At 34.3% G+C, this 17,715-nt stretch overlaps 1 protein-coding gene across 2 annotated transcripts; it reads left to right on the forward strand.

Annotated features, from left to right (window-relative positions):
* Nucleotides 1-18: 18 nt before the first annotated feature.
* Nucleotides 19-17,027, forward strand: LOC100313695 (otogelin-like protein 1). Of its 2 annotated transcripts, XM_006825029.3 has the most exons (25): nucleotides 19-277; nucleotides 458-1,267; nucleotides 1,530-1,783; nucleotides 2,232-2,700; nucleotides 3,620-3,679; nucleotides 3,861-4,343; nucleotides 4,448-4,690; nucleotides 4,826-5,315; nucleotides 5,442-5,647; nucleotides 6,686-6,868; nucleotides 7,314-7,540; nucleotides 8,245-8,446; nucleotides 8,606-8,965; nucleotides 9,596-9,769; nucleotides 10,146-10,180; nucleotides 10,501-10,666; nucleotides 11,118-11,231; nucleotides 11,776-11,880; nucleotides 12,247-12,354; nucleotides 12,604-12,644; nucleotides 12,764-12,824; nucleotides 13,098-13,156; nucleotides 13,306-13,674; nucleotides 13,941-13,986; nucleotides 15,745-17,027. In XM_006825029.3, the coding sequence occupies exons 1-25, from the start codon at nucleotides 19-21 to the stop codon at nucleotides 16,032-16,034; spliced, it is 5,814 nt and encodes a 1,937-aa protein (XP_006825092.2). In that variant the 3' UTR covers nucleotides 16,035-17,027.
* The last annotated feature ends 688 nt before the right edge of the window (nucleotides 17,028-17,715 follow it).

Consider the following 17,715-nt stretch of genomic DNA (forward strand, 5'->3'; position numbering starts at 1 on the left):
GATGGCTGGTCGCAATGGATGAGTTTTGATTTACCAACTACTGGCAACAACGATGGTGACATTGAAGACTTTGTATCTCTGAGGAAAGGTTACGAATTCTGTCAAGAAGACGAAATCAAAAACATCAGCTGCCGAGTGAAAGACACCGGTATTGATAGCTCACTGTCTGGGCAAGATGTTATTTGTAGTATTCAAGATGGTCTGATTTGTGAGAACAGCCGCCAAGGACCACAACAAATCTGTGAAGATTACACAATAAGTGTATACTGTCTTTGTGGTAAGTGTACTCATCATCTATTTCTAGAAAACAAATTTTAATTGTGAGTGACATACATGTATGTCAAAATTAAATAAGAACCCTGTATTTTAAATTTTCCTTTGTTCAATACTGCGGATTACAACCTGTTTTTAGTGTAACGTTAGATTTTGACTTGCATGTTTTTTTTCTTTAATGCAGCAAAAACACCAGCACCCACAACATTACCACCACTGACACATACAACTGAAGCTGAAACAACAACTACTGCTACTTCATCAGCTGGAAAAACTGTAAAGACAGTAACACCAGAAGGTACTACAAGAATTGAAACCACAACCCCTAGTGGTGCTGTTACAACTAAAGTTACCACTCCCACTGGATTTAGCACTTTTACAAGAACCACAATAACAGAGGGAGTGACAACAGAAAAAACAACAACCAGTGAAGGCATAACAAGTATCAAGACCACAACACCAGAAGGGGCTGTTACAGCTGTCATCACCACTGTGGGAGGAAATGTCACTGAGGTTTCCACAACAGCTGGGGCTGAACATACTACAATCAAAACAATTACATCTGAGGGAGTGACAACTGTACAAACAACAGCTACACCTGTAACCACCATACCTGGCATTACTACACCTACAATTCCTCCAGTTGTCTGTTCACATGGTTGGACAATCTGGATGAATACTGACACACCAACAACTGGAGACGGCGATAACGAACTGAAAACACAACTACGTCTCAAATACAGCTTCTGTGAAGATGCAGAGATTATGCAAGCACAGTGTAGATTGGCCAGTATTCCACACACCAATTCCAGAGTCACTGGGCAGCAATTCAATGTTCCCTGTGGTACAGATGGTTTGCAATGCCTCAACAGTCAGCAGAATGGAAGTTTGTGTCACAACTATGAAGTCCGGTTTCGATGTGCGTGTATTGGTGCAACTACCCTCCTGTCTACACCATCAACCGTAGCAACCACTGGAATTACTACAACTACTCGTAAGTACCTGATGTAATCCAGAATTCTTGATTCTTGGCTTGATTTCTGTGTGAATTGAATGTTAGCAGAGCACCCATACTGCTTAGTGGATTTATTTTTGGTTTAATTTTTTAAACTTCAAAATTTTGGTTCTACATTTTGCCCATTTTTATGTATGTTTCTGTAACTTCTTTGTTACTCTTAGACCAAATGAACGTACTTTTGACAAAAGTGACTTTGGCATTGTAATTTTTAATTATACTTGTTATATTGACCTTACAGCAATCTGCCAACCAGGACAGGTTTATTTACCCTCAGCATTTGGATGCAGTCAACTGTGTACTTCTATGCTGAATACGTTAACACAATGTGTTGATGATGCCAACATAAGTGCCTGTATTCCTGAGTCATCTATGACACCAGATGGATTCTGTACTGAAGACAACACTAGGGTGATGGAAATAAACGGTGAATGGAAATGTCTTCCTGAAAGTGAATGTTTTTGTTGGAGGGAAGACACACAGCAAATGATCCCGGTATGTAGTTGTTGTTTTATGCAAATCAATTCTTGGTTTTTGGGAAGCTACAAAATAAAATCACAACGATGGTCAATCATGCCTAACTGTCCTTCTTATATTGGGGAATAAACATTCTAATTGACACAAATTACGAAATCAGTTGAAAAATCTTCATGTTTATTTTTGATTCATGATTATTTTTGACCAAAAATGAAAAAAAAATGACATATTTTTGATAAGCTATAATGCCAGCTTTCAGAATATATATAACTTGTCAGCTTTCAGAATATATATAACTTGTCATAAAACCTATCTTGATCACATCGTTTAATACCCAGCTCCTAGCTTATCCTTACAATCTAAGGGTTTATTAAGTTGTCAAAACACCTCTCGTTCATATTTCATAATTGTGAATTGTAATATTATAACAGTATACTTATTTTTTTGTTTTTATTTACACAAATAGCCTGGTCACACATGGAACATTGGTCTATGCAGGGTTTGTCAATGTTTCAATAACAGGGTCACTTGCTTCAATAAGACATCCGGTGACTGTCAACCCACAACCACATCAATACCCACAGAATTACCTACTGAGGCCCATACAACCATTGGTGTAATTACCCCAGAGATAGGGTGTGATCTCGTGGAAAATTACTGGACTGAGTGGATGAGCAGTGATAGACCAGATAGCAGTTTGGTTGATGAAGGCGACTTTGAAACTATTGAAGAGTTGCGTTATGTTTTAAAGTTCTGTCCTTCTGACATGCTAGCTGACGTGGAATGCCGTACTGTTGACGGACATGTTGCATATGAAGATATCAAAGATGATATGAATGTCAAATGTGACTTAGATGTCGGCTTACAGTGTTATAACAACGAACAGATGAATAGAACTTGTCACGATTATGAAGTCCGCTTTTATTGCCTCTGTGGTAAGCATATCAGTTTAGGAACGACGTCAAAAGATCGATGTCGGATAAAAAACTTATTTCCTTTAGTTTGGGGATGGGGGGTTTTGACCTCAAAAAGTTTCCATCCTACAAAAACGATTTTATTTTTTAATGAAGTCAAAAAAATCTTGAAGTATTTGTAGTTCGTTTTTATTCTATCCAATCATGGACAGAAATAACCGAAAAGGGAAAGAACAGAAAAATGGTTTGATTCGAGTGTAAATCTGAGCGTCAAATGAGGTGCATTTGTAAAATCTTTTTACACCCACTAGACAACCAACTGTTATGCAATACTACTGTCTGATTATCAATTTGTATTTAATGGTGAATGTAGTCTGACGCCATGACCAATATTTATCAATTAAGTTTCAGTGGGGGGTAGGGGGGGTTGAGAAAAAACTAAAGGAATTAAGTTTTTTATCCGACATCGATCTTTTGACGTTGTCCCTTATACAGTCATCATTTGCCAAATCTGGTATTTTTATCAAAATCTTTTATATTTCCCGGCAAAATTTTGTTACATTTTTATGTCTTTTTTGCACATAATTTTCAAATATTTAATCGGGGCAGGTTTTAATTTCTGCAATTTCTTTATTAATTTTGAACATAATTTACAATGTGGGCAGGTTTATTTTGTGAAAATATGACAAAAGTTGACTTTGTCATTGAAAAGAATTACCGGTAAAGAGGAGGTCACTGTGTCAATAGTCTCTGCATTCAACCTGAAAATAGGGTTGCAGCTATTGATCACTACTTGATGAATGTCTGCCTGTTGTTTAACACCTGTGGTGCTTCTGGCTGCAAATAGTAATTATATCTGTTAAAATATTATATTTTATAAATTTGTATATTGGATACTACAATTTTTAAGTTTAACTAGAATTGTAAATATTGATTGTAGGAGCTGCAACAACACCGACTATTGGAGTAACTAATATGACTGGTGTGGCCACCACTGCAAGTAAGAAATATTCAATTTTTTCATTTTCTCATTTATAGCATGTAGTAATTAAAAAATACTGTGATTATAGCATAGTATAATAAATTGTGTAAAATGTGTCATACCATATTTGGTATGATGCTATTGAATTTTCAAGTATTACAAGATATAATACAGTGTTGATCTTTGACCCCTTTTTCAGCTCTTCTACCTGTTATCACCACCCCCATGACCACACAACCATCTTTACAAGTATGCAGTGCTGTTACAAATTCTTCAAGATGTCCAGATTTCTGTCCATTTGGTCAAAGCTGCGATGGCACCAAGTGCGTTGATACCATAAACTGTCCATGTATGTACAATGGCAAACTTCAACCAAATGGCTTCTTCATAAACGACAGATGTGAAGCGTGTTCGTGTTTCAACGGCGTTGTCAGTGGATGTCACGAACATTGCGAGATTACGTCATGTCAAGAAGACTATAAGTTGGTACACCCAGCAGGTGAATGTTGTCGATGTGAACCATTCTGTGAATGTGCAGCGGATGAATTCATTTGTCATTTATCTACAAACTACAGCTGTCATCAGCAGTGTGTGCCACATCCTTATCTATGTGATGGACACATAGATTGTCCCATGGGTGAAGATGAAATGAACTGTCTTACAACACCTGCCCCTCCACAAGGTAAGGCAATGCACCTCTAATTAAAATAGAATAGTTCAATTAGATTGTTGACATGGTGTCAAACTTTTAAAATTCATCCATTATAAATTGTTTGTGTTTTGCAGGCTGCACAGGTCCAAATGGTGAAATCATCCCAATTGGGGAGTCATACATTGAAGAGGGTTGCAGCAATTGTACCTGCATGGCAAATCAGAGCTTGTCATGTAACAATGCAGCGTGTGTCAAAACATGTAAAATGTACCATAATACATTTCAAACATTTGACAATGAAGAGTACATCTATGATGTGTGTGATCATGTTATGGCGATGAATAAACCAAATTACAATGTTGACTTTGAAGTTAGAGGTAAGTACATTCACACATCTATACTCAATTAATACATAATTGCTGTACATATCATAGTTTATAACCTTTTTATTCAGTCATGTAATGAAACGTAAAAATGCCATTGTAAATGTTTATTTCTTTCTCAATCAACAGTGAAAAAGATCTGTTTTGATGAATTTGAACCGAGCACCAATTGTCAGAAACATCTAGAAATCAACATACGCGATACTGATTTATTGATATATAAAAACTTCACGTTATACATCAATGGAATCCTCCATCATGTCTCTCAGCTTCCTGTGATCAGCAGTATCCTTACTGATAGTCAAGGAATATCACTGTCTAAAACAGGATCTGAGATCATCATTCGTACAAACTTCAGTCTTGTTGTGTATTGGTCAAACACTGGTGAGAGTCGTATCCAGACTGGTAATCAGCTGGAGAATCTGGTACAAGGTATGTGTGGAGTACCAAATAGCGATGCCGAAGATGACTACACTAAACCAGATAGTACACTTACTGATGACGTTACTGAGTTTGGGGATAGTTGGGGATCCCAGGAAGGTTGTGAACCACCAACAGACTGTCTGGCTGATAATCCAGCGGAGACAGAATTAGCTCGTCAACAATGTAATGTATTAAGGTAATTGGGAAAATAGATTCAGATTATACACTTATTTTAAATTCTTTATATCGCACTTTATATAGCTATGTCTGGAATTATTTTGTTTGTTCTTTAATTTAATATGCTTATTTTTGCTTTCATTAGGTCAGCTAAGTTTGCAGGATGTTTTGGTTACGTTGATGTAGAACATTACATTGAAATGTGCCATCGTCAGGTTTGTGAGTGTTTAGTAAATAATGAAGGTCATGCCCAGAGGTCTGAATGTTCGTGTGATCTCATGATGCTTTACTCCACTGAGTGTGCTAACAATGGAGGGCCTGTACTGGATTGGAGAACGCCACAGTTTTGTCGTAAGTACTGATTCAAATGCAATAACTCAACTTTTTCACTTATTTCCTGAACAAAATAACATAAATAATTACAATACATATGACACAACAGCTACAACAGCCAGATTTGTTCCCACTCACATATTTTTGGTTCAAACTTTTTTGATAACTGCAACATACTTTTAATAATTATAATAATTTGAATATGGTGTATCATTCATACAAAAGATATTTTGACCATCATGTCTCAGTCATTTGTGTAAGCACAAGTATATAAGTGTACAGTATGATTAAAATATGGTTTATTTCAACAGTAGGCACACCTATCACATACATAAGCAATACAGTATGATTAAAATATGGTTTATTTCAACTGTACGCACACCTATCACATACATAAGCAATACAGTATGATTAAAATATGGTTTATTTCAACTGTAGGCACACCTATCACATACATAAGCAATACAGTATGATTAAAATATGGTTTATTTCAACAGTAGGCACACCTATCACATACATAAGCAATACAGTATGATTAAAATATGGTTTATTTCAACTGTAGGCACACCTATCACATACATAAGCAATACAGTATGATTAAAATATGGTTTATTTCAACTGTACGCACACCTATCACATACATAAGCAATACAGTATGATTAAAATATGGTTTATTTCAACAGTAGGCACACCTATCACATACATAAGCAATACAGTATGACTAAAATATGGTTTATTTCAACAGTAGGCACACCTATCACATACATAAGCAATACAGTATGATTAAAATATGGTTTATTTCAACTGTAGGCACACCTATCACATACATAAGCAATACAAATTACTGAAGAAGCAAATATAGTATATTTGCTGGCTCATATAAATTTTGTAAATTTCAGGTGTTTTGTGTCTTAAGAGTAGAAGGTATTTTGAGAGGCTTGACAGGTCTACTTCTGAAACATTTTAAACCATTCTTATATCACTAACAATACTTGCAATACAAATACAATACTTCCCAAACTTTGTTGTAATCAAGTTTGTTATTCTTTGTCACAGCACCACCTGAATGTGAGTATCCCTTGGTATGGCATGAATGTCATAGCACCTGTGAATGGACATGCTCTGAACAAGGCTTACCGATATCTGACTGTGAAACTGGATGTGCACCTGGGTGTGTATGCCCATCCGGAAAGGTCAAGAAAGGCGATACTTGCATTGAAATCAATGACTGCCAAGAATGTAAGTGATTAACTTAGTTTAATTTGTAATTAAGTTAGACATAATTAGTACCCAATAATTTAGCAATTAATAAAGAGTTGGATTTCACACTACTTATGCAGGGAATTAGCACTATATGTTGTTATATGCAAATCCTCCTTGCAAGAAGGAATCAAAATATTAATGTGTGACTTGAGTATTACTTGATATATTTAGCCCAAGCTGCTGTGGCAGTATAAACTGATGCCCGGTAAGTCTGCTTCTTTGCCATAAATCTTTTGGCTTTCGTACAATCCCAATTCATCTTCATCAAATTACACAAAGATGAAATATCAATGCCATTAGTAAATAGTAAAATACAATAAATTAGTATTTTTGTTCAGAATGACTTCAACTCCACAGGGTATAACTTTATTGTTATCTGTTTGATTTGTTTCATTTTGTTTTTCTGATTTTCTGTTGCTAGGTTACTGTGAAGGATTTGGTGACCCTCACTACTACAGCTTTGATGGCACATATTTCCCCTTCCAAGGTAACTGTACATACGTAGCAGCAAGAGACACATCACAGAACAAGGATTTTGAAGTGCTTGTTACTAACGAGGAATGTATCTCGGCTCCCCCAACCACATGCACTGTGTCTGTAACTGTGCTTTACCAAGGTAACAAGGTGGTGCTGGAACGTGGAAGAAAAGTAAGTATGTTATTACATTTGTTACAGATTGATATACAACGTTAGTGATTGCTGATGAAAGTTGACTTGCAGAACTGTAAATAATTTCATTGCCTGTTGATGTGGGTAATATCAATACTGTACTTCTCTGGTCATAATCCCAGGGGTCTCAACATGTAAAATCAGGGAAAGAAAGTGTGTGAACCATAATGCATTGTTTGCCGTACACTGTGAAGTCTGTGAGTTTTCTCATGAAAACACAAACCAAATGTTTTTTTTATGGCCACCAGATATATATAAAAATAAGGGCTTTGCTTATACACAGAGAGATTTATGACAAGTGAAGTACAGTAATGATGTCAGGAGGCATGGAAAACTTTCTGTTGTTTAGAATTTAGGCATGCCACTGAATCATGTGTGTTTGTTTGTTTGTTGTTTGAACATGTCACACATTTTGGCCAAATGACAGCCATTTTGTCTTGTAATACATCTCCTGCTGAAAGCCTCTATAAATAGCTGAAATTGGGCTTGTTGTTGACGTGTTAAATACAATCTTTAATTCTGCATCAACTGACGTAATTCCAATCATCCATAAAATAACATTGCATTGTGCTTCTGTAGATGACATGCTATTTTAATAAAAATGAAAATAAAGCTCATCGAATTAATTTCATAATGTATTGTGCAAAAAATATTAACTTATTTTGTATTATCTGTTTTTGTAGGTAAATGTGAATGGTGTGGAATATCAGTTACCACATAGAATTGTCTTGGATGGAATAAAGATCAAACTTTTACCATATAATAATATTATTGAATTACGCGTTCCAGAAATTAACATGGTGGTAACATTTGATCAACTTTCTGATTGTTTCACTATAAGTGTACCAAGTACTCAGTATTATGATAGAACTGAAGGATTGTGTGGTAAGTTTCAATTTTCAACTAAAACTGAAAACAAAAATGTTTATATGAATGAGAACCTAATAAAGTGTACTCTTGCTTCGCACTGCAATGTGATACTGAGAAAGCCAGGAAATTCAGCCTGTTAAATTGAAAAAATATTTCTTGTTTGATGTTTTATAGGCCCATGTAACCACAACCTAGATGATGATTTTACAAAAAAAGATGGTCAAATAACCGATGATACTGACGAATTTGCATTCAGCTGGTTGGTTGAGAAAGATGACGAAGTATGTATCAGCGCTCACCCACCATGTGCCGATCCTCTCACATTGAATGAAGACCTTGCTGGTGACTGCACTCGAGCGATATATGAAGGAATATTTCGCGAGTGTAATTTGCTGGTAGATCCTCATCCATACTTAAGAGCCTGTATACTTGATACTGCTTGCAACAACGGCATGTGTGCGGTCTTATCATCTTATGCACGAGAGTGTGCTCGCCAAGGACACTGTGTAGCATGGAGAGATACATATTCATGTCGTAAGTTATCAACACAAGTTTTTATTTCTGTGCATGCCTGGCGATGTATGAATAACTTCAAGACTTTCATACACTTAGTTTCCCTTGATGTATACCAAAATAAATCCATCTCATCATGATGTGTCTCAATGTAAAATGTAGATAACCCAAAAATTTATCATTGTAACTAAATATTTATTTCGAATGACAATACTCTCAATCAGCATATACATATTACCGGTAATATATTTATAATGAATTCCAAAATATTGAAAGTATGAGATATATATTGTTAAAATAATCGATTCAGTAATTCAGTGCTGTTATCAATATACCTTCCAGTAATATGTGCCCTCTAGCAGTGTTTTAGTGGCAGCCAAATAGATGTAAGACGTGTCTTTCAAATAGTCAATTATGTTTTGTGTAGTCGTCTAGAATATAAGAAATCTCTACAAAGAAGTATAAGTTATTGACAAATACAGATAGAAACATCAACTTTGTGATTGGCTTCCCTTTACACCCATTCACAAGACTGAAGTGTTTTGTCATTAGAAGATATAGCTTATGTGAATGGTACATACCAGTAGTGTTGTGTCAACGCATTAATTTATGTACATGTCACTTTGTAACAATGCATGTTTGTTTTTCTAGCATTTGACTGTCCCGAAGACAAACAATTTGAAGCCTGTCATAGTGGATGTGTTGAGACCTGTGAAAATCGTGACAGTTACGATGCGACATGTGATCGTATACCGCAGATGGAAGGTTGTTTCTGCACAACTGGAATGATGCAGAATGATACCGGCATTTGTGTTCCATCATGTGGTAAGTCAATTTATCTTTCTTGCATTTTTCTGAATCCATGTAATATTGAACCATAATAACTTTGAGGTATTAAATGAAAATACATACTAGGTATAATGTTATTAGTATGCTAATTCTTATCACCTAGACAGCAGCTGGATATGCATATGTCACCTAGACATTCCCTACTGTACTACATTAATTCACTCAGATTTGTATCACAAATGCCTCTTGTGAATCACTTTCAACTAATTCTGTGTTGCTTGCTTGTTGAGAGGTAGGTATAGTTTCACTATACATCGCATGTCAGTGTACTTGAGTGTCACGATACTGTCATTGATTGCTAGAATTATCTAGTGACACACATTTTTATTGATTTTAATTTTGTTTTTTTCAGATCGTTGTCTTGGCAGTGATGGAATTTACCATGAGGTAAGATGTTATTATTATATGCAGTAAATATGGAAATTTTGTAAATACTTATATTTAGCTGGAATTAATTTTCGCTGAAAAGATTTCATGGGTGTTTTGTATGGAACTTATTTTCACTGATTTTAGACGAGTTGAATGTAAAATATACGAAAAAAGGTATATTCGCTGGATTTTATTTTCACTGAATCATTCCTTCAGTGCAAGTAGCGAAAATTAATTCCAAGTATTTTACACTACATCTTTTTTGAAAATCTGGTTCACTTTCATGTCCTTACTGTGATGATTTCAACATAATCAATTTTCTTTATACTCCTTTTTAGGTTGGTGATACTTGGCAAGATGGCCCTTGTGAGAAAATGTCATGTCTTGTAGGTGGTCACGTTGACACTGTTATCACAGAGTGTGCACCACCTCCCCAGTGTCAGTATCCCAAGGTTCTTATCACTCACACTGAAGATGGTACCTGCTGCCCAATCTATGAATGTGGTAAGTTTGAAATCTTTAGATTTTCACGAATTTTGTAATTCTAAATTTGATCTACGTTGAGGTCAATGAGGTAAAATGAATATTTGTTATACAATGCCAAAACCTTGTGGTTTTACAAGAATATCAAACTTTTAATGAAAAATGGGGTGAGGTGGTTATTGTTATATATCTTGTGGTTTTACAAGAATATCAAAGTTCTGATGGAAAATGGGGTGAGGTGGTTATTGTTATTTATCTTGTGGTTTTACAAGAATATCAAAGTTCTGATGAAAAATGGGGTGAGGTGGTTATTGTTATTTATCTTGTGGTTTTACAAGAATATCAAAGTTCTGATGGAAAATTGGATGAGGTGGTTATTGTTATTTATCTTGTGGTTTTACAAGAATATCAAAGTTCTGATGGAAAATGGGGTGAGGTGGTTATTGTTATCTATCTTGTGGTTTTATTTCAGCTTGCAATACAAGTGTGTGTCCAGCTACTCATGTGCAACCACCTTTAGTATGTGCTGAGGACAGGGAGATGACTAATTTCACCATCAATGAGTGCTGTTATACAACTGAATGCAGTGAGTATTGCTTGTTTTCATGCCTTTAAATCATAGCTGGGAAAAATTCCAAATTTGCAGTAAATGCATTACAAAAACTGAAGTCTTTGCAGCCATCTATTGTTTGAAATCATGGATGCAAGATAAATAGAGTGTATGTGAGTGGTGTGGTAAGTGATGCAGTCATGCAAATTACAAAATGATCACAAAATTACATGGCAGACTCACCTTTCTTGAATTATCAGCTTGAAAAAAATGATTAGTGTTCCTCTTTTTCTTAGAATTCTTATTCACCAAAAAAATAATTTGATGTGTTTTGTCTTTCTGAATAATCTTGTTTATTTTTGTGTATGTAATCAATCCTTTCCAAGCATCCAATGAATTTTGTGATGTCATTGGTCTGAATATGTTTGATTGATATACACACAAAACTCACATGGAATGCAATTATTCATTTTAAATCACCATACATGGCTATGTTACCTTTAAATTATTGGTGAAATACAAGTTTTAAAAAAAGTATGATGGATTTGTTTGTAACATGACTGTGCTGTTTTTTTCTTAGCTTGCAAGGCGTGTCCAACAGAAACTATACCAGTATGCTATCCATTTGAGACTCTGGAAACATTTAAAGAAAGCATATCTGATTGCTGTGATCAATACAGATGTGGTAAGTTATGGTAGATCTATTCCTATTGGCCGATAGATCATAAAGAGTAATATGAATATGGTTGTTAGCCAATCAGATTTTATGTAGGTTTTTACTTCAAATCCTGGACTAAATGATCAATCATCATTTGAGTAGATGTCTGATACATTGCAAGCTTAGTTTAAACACAGAAGATAAGTTTTGTTGCTTTACCAAAATATTTGAAATATATTTTCAACAGTTTTGATCAAAAACTGCAGCCAATGGTGGAAAAATGATGGCATTTGTATTTATGAGAAGCGATACTAGATGCAAGGGTGTTTTGCACCATTTTAGAACTAGGAATGTGAAATATGTTTTTAATTATTTGCCATGTTGTTATTTCAGATTGTAACATTGCAAATTGTCCACCAGATGACATGGTGTGCCCACCTAATTTTATAAAACAACAGACACCTGAAAGCCTGCATGCTTGCTGTCCAGAGTACCAGTGTGGTATGTATGCATTACTCTCATATTATATATCTTCTGATAGCTCTATTTTTAGTCTTGCACTCTAAGATATTACTCATGATACATCAACTACAACAACGATTGACCACTTTTAAAACAGAAATATGCCCATCAATTTCAGTTCAGATTGTATGAAATACACCATAAAACAGTCTTATATCAAGCTTATTATTGCAATCAACTGAAGTATGAAACATTTATTATAACTCATATCTTGTTTTTACTTCTCAGTGTGTGACTGTCCTGCTGTGGATCCAACTCAGTGTCCGATTGTAAGTGAAAACATTTTTTGCAATTCTGTTCATTTCCTTGATTTTTTGTTCAAATGGATTAATATGCAAGACTTAAAAATCTATAATTTACATAATTCTTGTATTTGTCATATTTCTAGGGTTATAAGCTGAAAATTACTGAATCTGAAGATGAGTGCCAATGTGTTGTGCATGAATGTGGTAAGTTTAATTAGTTCATGACTAATAATGTCTTGAGTGAACTCTAAAATTAACACTCCAATCAAATTCTAAGGAGCGGATCATGTGATTTCCTGTCAACCAATTGACCGCATGGTGTATCCATGTTGTTCATAACATCATCATTCAATCAATTTAGTTTAAGTTTAATAGGTGCAAAAAACCTATTTCGTAACAATTTTTTGTTAAACACGTCTCTATGTATTTAATTTTACCTTCTGTATTAATAATTTTGACTTTTATTGTTATTCAAAGTTCCCAAGGAAGTATGTCTGTGGAACAACACTGCTACAAACCAACTACAGGAAGTACAGGCAAGTTCATTTTTATTCAGATATGCTTAGTAAAGTTGTAAAGTTCAATTTTACATGTGTCTTGTTTAACTACAATAGCTACATACTATGCTACTATACAAAAATAGTTTGAACTTTTAAAATAACAGAAAATATTTATTTTTCAACAGCCTGGTACCACCAACTTACAAGGAAGTAATCCTTGCAAAGTGTGTAGTTGTACAGAAGAGAAAGTTGCAGGCAATGAATTCTATAGCATAGAATGTGATGTAACCACATGTCTGGTAAATGGACCTGATGGCTGCGAAGCTCACTCTGAGTACATTCCACCTGACAACACTGACTGCTGTGGTAGATGTGAAAGACGATGGTGTGTTGACCAAATGGGACGACATAATATTGGTGACACTTGGACACAGCAAGATGCCATGACGATGTGTGATTATGCAGAATGTAGACCGGACAGCGATGGTGTACCTAGAGTGTATCCCTACTATACACTATGTCCTGCCATTGAGCCAGCAGACTGTCCTGAATCAGTAAGTGTCAAATTGTTGCGTCTTGCTAAATGTTTCTTTGGTGTAAAAACACTCAATCAGTCATAGCTTGGGAAGAAAAAGTTGTGGATGTTTGTACTTCAGTCGCACACAAACTTGTTTGTATGTTGAGCATTGATCTCAAGTTCTGCATATGGTATCGATGAAAACGCAACATTTTATTATTGAATACACAATATTATGAAATACAAAAATGCTTTATTCTGTATTGTGTATTAAATCGTTTTTTGTTTGTTTAATGTCTGCAGAAATATACATTGACGAATACAAGTGATGGCTGTTGCCAACAGTGTGGTAAGTGATTTACAAGCTTTCACTTGTATTTTTATGAATTTTGCATGTGACTTTAAAAGGGCACTTCCAGTTAAGCCTAATCTCACAACAAATTTACTTTCTGGATTAATATGACAATGGATAACAAAAGATAGATTAACTTTGTAAAAAAACAAAACAATAGTGTCTCATGATTCTTTGGTGCAATTCCTGGGCTTGGAAGTTTCCCCTTTAAGGTAGAGATGCAGATTCGTGGGCACTTGGGAATGAAATTTTTTTTTTTTTGCTTTTTATTATCCAAACAGTCTTGGCTATCTACTGTTAAAAAATTGTAGAATTGTGAATAGTGGAACATACTCAAAAAACGATTTGAAAATATAGATAACAGGTGCAAACATTCTCTCTTTTGAATGCTTAGCAAGATTTAGCAAGGCTGTACATAAATAATAAAACAGAAACATGGTGAAAAAAATAAGAAATGACGGGATCTCCATATTATACACTATGTTTAACTTTTAACAAAACGATAATACATTTATATTTGAAACTGTTACAGCCATTTTAATTATGAGCATTAGCAAACTTCTCATTGAGTGAATTGTTATGCAAATTAGCAATTGTCTCAGCTTCTTTTTAGTGCACATCCCAGAACTTTAAAAAAAAATAGCTTCTAGACGCTTTGACCTTTTGTTTTGAAATTTTCACAAATGATTGACAATGTGTTTATCTTCAAAACGCCGTCGGGGCATTGTTTTTGGTTGAACAGTGTTACAACAATCGTACAGACAACTAGCCTGGTTGTTAATTTATGCATAAACTTGAAGTAGTAAAATTTGAGCTGCTGCCCTGCAAAATTGACAACTGGTAGACAGTTTTCAAGACGACACTTTCGTCATAGTAAACAGATGTACCCATAAACACAATTTTGGACAGGGAACAGAAGCATGGCTTAGAAGCTAATTTTGTTTAAATCGCTTTTGACCAAAAAAGCACATTTTTGTGCATATTTCAAACTACAGTGTCCATAAAAAAAATAATACTAACAAAATTTTAAAATTCATACAATAAGCTTTCTGAAAATATATAGTTTTGTGGACAAGGGAGGTCATCTTGGTTTCCTAATTAACTAATTAAAATACCTGTCAGGTAAACCGCATCTCTACCTTAAGTTGCACTTTAAGATCATTCATACGGCTTTATTGGAATCTTGGGAAAAATACCGGGGTATATGAAATATTCAAGGGTATGAGTAATTAGAAATTCAGAACAGAGGTGAATATTTACACATCTACCTGTATATGTGTTGCAACAACTTAATTGATAAGCAAAATGTTCACATATGTAGAGGTAGTTATTAATCATAGTCATTGGTAATTACTCTATGTATCCAAACATTTCATGTCATTCCTCATGTACATACCTAATGCACACATGTGTTCTATGTTCTACAAATATTTCACTGTGTAATCAAGTACTACTAGAGGTACTAATGAAAACCCATTGCCCAAATCATCTGGTTAAATTGAATAATAAATTTAAGACTGTGAATAAATTAAAGACTTTCTTTGTATTGTTATATTTACTGGTTGTAACATTGTAATAGTTATTACAGATTTTAACTGTATGTATCATCCAGCAGGTACTCTATATATCATTTTGTAAATTCATTTAGATGAATAATTTGCTGAATTGAGAATTAAAAAAAACAACTTTGAAATGCTATGACCAAATTAAATCATTGAATTCAACTTGACTTTCTGAAACTTTTTTTTTATCCAGTACCTAAGAGTGGTGCATGTCGTATAACTAAGAATGAAGTGACGGTTGAATTAAATGGATGTGTTAGCAACTCTACAGTTGAAATGCCATACTGCGATGGCAAGTGTCGCAGCACTGCTATGTTCTCTGTTGAAGATGGAAAGATGAACACCGACTGTCAATGTTGTCAAGTTCTAGATGCCGTTACCAAGGTTACTAATATGATTTGTGACAATGGAACAACTTTTGAGTTTGAATATCAGTTCATTGAGAGCTGCTCATGCCTGGGTTGCCTTCATGATGAGTTCTAGAAATTTGTTTATTTTTGTATGTTCTTATAACTAAATTGTGAAATTGTGATGAATATGTTGATTAAGTGGCAGGTATTATTTAATCCTATATTTACAAATGATAAATTGTAAGATGCAATAATATTTCAAACTTTTAATTATTTCTTTATCATATTATTCTTTATTGTGCAGAGCACTTTGTTAGGATAACATTCATACAGTACTTTTGATTTATTTACATTTTAATAGTTTTTTGCAGAAATATGTACTTTCAAATTTTTAAGATTTATGCTTAAAGTATTTAGTTTGTCTGGAAATACAAACATAAAAGTTTTTTCATAATCCTAGTTAGATAAAGTACAGTTAAGCTGCCGTGGATTGATAATATTTTATTGCTTGTACATATTTTGAACTATGCTGCTCAGTGATTTTGTAACATTGTAACTTAATGAAAACTTTTCTTGATGGGAACTTTTCTTGCCAGTAACTTTTCTAGCAGTTGGAGGGTCTTGTTTTCAAATGTACCCAAGTATGAGACTATGTATATATGGGAAAAAGTCATTTACATGGACATACGAGGAATCTAGATACAGTTTTATCCATGGTTGTAAGTTTAATTTGATATTGTGTAAAGACTGGTCATTCACATGCAAATTTATAGTAATTTGCATATCATTTATGTATTTGAAACTAATGTACTAGTTAACCAATTAGCTCTGTTTCATACACAACCATCATGTCCTCACTCCTTTTTGAAGAGAACACATCGGTGTTTGACACAACAATCCTCTATATAAAATTAAATGTCCTAAATGTCGTCTTGTTCATCTATTTGCTCATTTAGAATACAGGTTAAAAAAAATTGCATCTCTTCTTTAAAAAATTATATTGCAAACAATTCTAGTGGAATATTATACACCAGTAACCACTTAACCACTGTATGAATTCTTGTAATCATAGCTACACAGATATTTTATATGGATTAAAAGATTTAAATATATTATAAAATTTCAATTCATTGAAGTTATGTACATGTTTATAGACTTTAATATTTTAAAATTCATAATGCCAGTTAGGAAACCCTTGGAATGACATTTGGTGGGTTAGTACAATTGAACTAATCATGATCAATTCACAGAATGGAGGATGATACTACTACCAATATCCTATCTGTGAACTGACAGATAATCTAGGTACCTCTTTCTTAAACATGTCTGGAATAATAGTTTTCTCTCATGTTGTACTGACAATTTCTCAACTTCAAGTATGAAATCACTGCAACATGCTTTGAGATGAATTGGTTGGCCAGTGATAAAATTGTCAAAAACTCTAGTAATAAATAATTCAATTGTTTATAATGTCACTAGCCGACTACTTACGCTATTTGGATATAGGGGCATCATCATTACTTAATCAGTTTTTCTTTTTTTTCTGAGCAGACTAGCATGAGGACTTAGACTTAAAATTCTAGTCTTCTATCATGTACTTTTAGTAGTGCACCCTGAAGTCTCCAGTTTTGTGTTTTATTCTGTGACAAATTATGATGAAAGCATTTGCTTCTTGTGTGTGCTTTTCAAGATGGCTGCCATCCCTGATTTTGAGGCCGGGGGACCTGGGCAAGAAATATCATAAGCTAAAAAACATCTTTGAAATACAATGTACATTGTGCTCTGGAGATTTACACAAGGTGTGTCACTACTAT

This window comes from Saccoglossus kowalevskii, chromosome 7, assembly GCF_978046115.1.
Source record: "Saccoglossus kowalevskii chromosome 7, keSacKowa6.1, whole genome shotgun sequence".
NCBI classification, from domain to species: domain Eukaryota; kingdom Metazoa; phylum Hemichordata; class Enteropneusta; family Harrimaniidae; genus Saccoglossus; species Saccoglossus kowalevskii.